The sequence below is a fragment of the Bremia lactucae genome, linkage group LG5 (genome assembly GCF_004359215.1).
Source record: "Bremia lactucae strain SF5 linkage group LG5, whole genome shotgun sequence".
Classification (NCBI taxonomy): Eukaryota; Oomycota; class Peronosporomycetes; order Peronosporales; family Peronosporaceae; genus Bremia; species Bremia lactucae.
This window is the reverse complement of record NC_090614.1, coordinates 1,237,166-1,242,034: the sequence shown is the minus strand read 5'-3', so window position 1 is coordinate 1,242,034 and position 4,869 is coordinate 1,237,166. Positions and strand designations below refer to the sequence as shown.

The window sequence follows — 4,869 nt, the reverse complement described above, 5'->3', positions numbered from 1 at the left end:
TAATTTCATGTAACGATACACCCCGTTACAATTACTATATTCAGTTTTTTTACGTTACGATCTTCTTTCTACTACTGAACTTATTATAGTAATAACTAACTAAGTATGGCGCCTCCTTGCGCACCGCACAATGGTTTCTTGTAACATTGGCGGTGTTGCTTGTTACATTATTAACCAATAAACAGAACTACTGTCTTGTTGCCTCGATATTATCCAATTTGGTAATAATGGAACAATCAAGTCAAGATTAATAAAGGATAATAATTTTGTACTTTTTTTTGTTTATTTCCTCTTATCAATAATAATATTTATGTAAGGGACCCCGTTTAGAATTTTAATTGTTTGAATTGCAAAATCATGTATAAATTTCCGTTACACTACAGTCGTCAGCTATGAGTCCGAAGTTATGCAACTCTGGAAGTGCTGATGACTCATACAGCACGAAATCCACGTGTATTAATGAGTTCGCGAAAATAGCAGCCTAGGAATTATGTACAATACCCACTGGAATGAGCAATCATTTTATCATTGTAAAAATGGCAAGTTCCCGAAGCCACAACGCGCTTGTATATTGCGAGAGGCCATATTTGTTTTCTTGCCCAAATTGCTGTTTCTTAACGCGCCTCAGCAGTACTGAACAACTGCTGACCAGCTACAAGTGCTTTATTGTAATAGCAAAAAATACAAGGTTATAAAACCTTCGGATATGCTTGTGACTCTGAATGAATAAATTACGGACCGTAATGTTCAGCATAACCCATAATTGCTGATGCTTTATTTTTACACAGCGAGTTGTCTTACTCTAAACAATTACTTCGATAGACTTCATCCACTCATTTCAGATTCCGCTACCAAGCCGTCGCACAAATGCTGACGAGACGCGTGGGATCCTTATTTCTTCGACCTCAGTGGTCTCGAAACCGAATTTTTGGGGAGAGTTCTTTCCACCCGACTTTAACGCAAATCAAGTCGAGTACTGCAAATGATATGCAGCGTTATGATCGTCGTTTTCACACAATTGTGCACAAGTCCCCACATCGAGATATCGAGATCCCACGCCATACCATTTGGGAAGTGGCGGCGCATCAAGCAAGCGTGAACGGGGACAAAACCGCGGTCATATGTGGGCTGACCCACAAAATCGTGACTTACCGAGATCTCATTACCAAGGCTCGACGCCTCGCAGCTTCATTTGTGAAAGATGGCTTTCGTAAGGGAGATGTCGTTGTGTTACATTCAGTCAACTGCATCGAGTACCCCGTAATCATTCTCGGTGAGCAAAAACAGCTGTCTTTTGAACTTCCTATTTGTTCCAGTATATATATGTATATGGGAGCTTACAAAAGTTTCAGCTCTTACAGGGTTGGGGGTCGTCTGTTCCCCTGCGTCACCTCTGTTCGTAGCCAGCGAATTAGCATGTCAGCTGACGCAATCCAAGGCACGATACCTAATCACCCACAACGAATTAAAACACGTCGCCCTTGAAGCGGCGGCCATAGCCGGACTAGCACTGGATTATACGTATACTATTGGAAAGCATGCGACGAGTGAAATCTCCAACGTCAAAAGTATCAAGTAAGAAATTCCTGTCGTATTGAATTATAATATGTCTTGACCTGTACAATTTATTGTCTTGGTGAGTGCCATGGCCACGCAGACAGAGCATGAATTTATTTATCAACAAATTGATCCGACTATGAAAATCATGTTGCCATTTTCAAGTGGAACCACGGGAAATCCCAAGGGTGTGATGCTTAGTGCCACGAATTTGCTGATCAATGCCCTTCAAACTAGCCAAGTCGAGCCTTCTGGCGACAAGTTTCTCGGCCTTGTGCCTTTCTTTCACATCTATGGCATGATGCTGATCCATCTCAGCATTCTACAGAGTAAAAGTATTGTTGTCTTACCACGGTTTGTACCCGAAACGTTTCTGACTACCTTAGCTACGTACAAGGTAAGCCTTGTACGTTCCTCTAGGAAGCTACTAATTCGATAAATCAACGTGTAGATCCGCACAGCTCACGTCGCCCCACCGGTTGTGCTTTTTCTATCCAACCATCCTTTGGTAGAAAACTTTGACCTCTCGTCAACAAAATATCTCGTGTCCGGAGGAGCTCCAGTGGGCAAGCAAGTTGAAAATCGCGTGCACGAGCGTCTTGGGATTCATGTAAAGCAAATTTATGGTATGACCGAATTATCCCCAGCTGTTAATTGTGGCGAAGACAATTATCGCAAACCTGTATGTATCAAGTTGTAGAGGTCTATTGATATTACCAGGCAATTATTCTTCATTGATACGGAATTGTGAAAATGTAGGGAAGTGTCGGGCGATTGTTGCCAAATACGGAATTGCGTGTCCATTGTATTGATTCGAATCGAGATGTACCGCATAATCACAAAGGCGAATTACTTTATCGCGGGCCGCAAGTCATGCTGGGCTACGACAATAATATTGAAGCCAACCAACACATCTTTACTGAAGATGGATTCCTACGAACGGGAGACATCGGGTATATTGACGATGAGGGTTTTGTATTTGTTATCGATCGCGTGAAAGAATTGATCAAGTATAAGGGCCATCAAGTTGCTCCAGGGGAACTAGAGGATGTATTGAATCACCACCCGGCCATTGCTGAATCATGCTGCATACGCGGTAAAAATGCGCAGGGCGAAGAAATCCCAAAGGCTTTTGTTGTATTGCAATATCCCGATAGTTTGGACTGTCCAACTCCGGAGGATATTATTAATTACGTGGCCAAGCATGTCGCCCCATTCAAAAGAGTTCGTGAGGTGAAGTTTGTTGAGTCCATCCCAAAGAATGCATCGGGCAAAATGTTGCGCCGTCGTCTTCAGGAACAAGAAAACCTTTTTCGTAACGATTACAAAATATAACGAGAGGAACGATAGTTCCAATATTAGTCACTTTTGATAATGAGGTACAACTTTTTTCAATATTCTTTATGTTTGTATGGTGCATGGTTTCTCCTCAAAATTATCCCAATTTTTATATGTGCATTTGAGTATACCCTTTTCGATGCCGACCCTTCCGGTATCGAATTTAAAAAAAATTACATTGTTTTTTTATCGCAAATAATATCACCCCGAGCTGTGCTCAAAAAGGCCAAAATTACACCGAGTAGAAGCAACGTCGTAATATTCAGATTAAAAATTACGACGTTACTTTTTTGCTTCACCTCTTTTAAAATTAACTTTTGTAAAACGTTAATTCATTTGCGAGAAAGCCACCAAGAACAGTTAATGATGTCCTTAGACAGAATTCGAAGCTAGATCGCTTCTTTCTGCTACGAAAGAAAGAAAGCGTGACCGTCCTGATGCAGGATACTGGGAACCATTTGATCACGTTTTCAATCCACGTCCCGTCGGTACGACCATTGTAACCGTACTGTGTTTTTGACAAGGTTTTCGAAGACGTTCTTGCTTCGCTTCTTCGATATAATGTGCAATCCGCCCAAGTAAACAAGGCCCGTTGCGTGTGGTGCCTCAATGCGTGCCGGAGCCGTTTGTTAAATCAGCGCTTACACTGAACAGCGTACCCGATCTCACTCATTCAGGCGGAGAAGACATGAAAGCAATCGATACGACGAGCCCGTTCGCCCTTTTCAATACGTAAAGGGACCAACAAAGTTGTCTCGCCATCTTCTCCAAGATTGAGACTCTAAGAGAGGCGCATCTGTGGAAGGCCCTTAGTATCCCAGTAGATTCAGCTGAAGCCAAAGCGGCTACGAAGTAGCTGACCAATCGATGCCAATTAACTTCATGTTCTTCGGTTAGAAAAAGTAAAAAAAAATGGCGTTTGGTAGCTTGAAAACGACGTCCGCGGCATAATTAGCCGCTCGAAGCTTCTCCTAGTCCTCCGAAAAGTCGATTGACTGGGGGGGCTCCATCAAAAAGTAAATGACATGAATATCTCCTGGTAGGAAGTTGAAAGCTATTTCCAGCGTGTCACGTTCTCCTACTACATATTCAAGAAGAAGGAAGGCACGGTGTGAAGGGGTTTGTCCGTGTGGTCGTGTAAACTCATTAAAATTGCGTCACCAACTCCTCTGTGGTCATTTTTTATTTATTTATTTATTTTTTGACGACGAATCCGTCTAAGAGACACAAAGCCCGGCATACTAGATATGCCCCGTTTAGTGTACACGGGAAGGATTTTCCGAGTCCGTCGTGGGGTCGTTCAAGGTAACATCTGCCACCACCTGAGCTACCGCCATTGCCGAGAAATTGCTCGTAGCCGACGTGTTCACTTCACATGAAACGAGTATACTTCGCAAGTCATTTAAGTTCTGGTTCAGCCGACGGACGAGGCAACTTGTGGACCGTGGAAACGGGAAGGACGACCCTACGACGACCCATAGGCGGAGCTTTCCAGGGAGGAGGGACAACCACTGGGTGACTGCAGCCTAGACCGCATCCTCATTCGACCGTTAAGCTGTTTTTTTTGCCGCTTGGCTGCCATTAATCGTACTTCTTTGACGGCGTGTAACTCCGCGTCTGCTACCTTGATTATATCGGCCCTTGGAAGTTGCATGTGCGTGTCTATATTCTTTACAATAAACTTGGTACGGAAACAAGACTTGAAATAGGCTTTGCAACTCGCCCTCGGTGTGTGCGTCGTCTGCTTGCTAACCGCTCGGCATCATGAGTCCAGTCGGCGTGGCCGGTATCTGGCTTCGGATTCACGAAACAAGCAAGGGCCTCCCTCACCCTTACCGGATACGGAACGTACTGACGGCGTAGTGGTCGTCGTACGAAAGAAGCTGGCTGACGCCATGCTTATAGTACTAATGAATCCTTTTAAGCGGCTCGAGTAAAGTAAATAAATGCTGCATTAGCGATTACAGTGGCCAA

The 4,869-nt window shown here is 43.7% G+C and overlaps 1 protein-coding gene across 1 annotated transcript; it reads left to right on the top strand.

Annotated features, from left to right (window-relative positions):
* Positions 1–448: 448 nt before the first annotated feature.
* Positions 449–2,969, top strand: CCR75_006502 (uncharacterized protein). Its single transcript, XM_067964572.1, has 5 exons — positions 449–1,273; positions 1,353–1,575; positions 1,642–1,954; positions 2,009–2,239; positions 2,317–2,969. Exons 1-5 carry the CDS (start codon positions 868–870, stop codon positions 2,890–2,892), a joined length of 1,749 nt encoding a protein of 582 aa, XP_067821166.1. The 5' UTR covers positions 449–867; the 3' UTR covers positions 2,893–2,969.
* Positions 2,970–4,869: the final 1,900 nt, after the last annotated feature.

Coding starts and splice junctions, on each gene's coding strand:
- CCR75_006502 (XM_067964572.1), top strand. CDS start 868: ATGCTGACGAGACGCGTGGGATCCTTATTTCTTCGACCTCAGTGGTCT. Junction 1,274..1,352: donor GTACCCCGTAATCATTCTCG/GTGAGCAAAAAC, acceptor CAAAAGTTTCAG/CTCTTACAGGGTTGGGGGTC. Junction 2,240..2,316: donor AAGACAATTATCGCAAACCT/GTATGTATCAAG, acceptor GTGAAAATGTAG/GGAAGTGTCGGGCGATTGTT.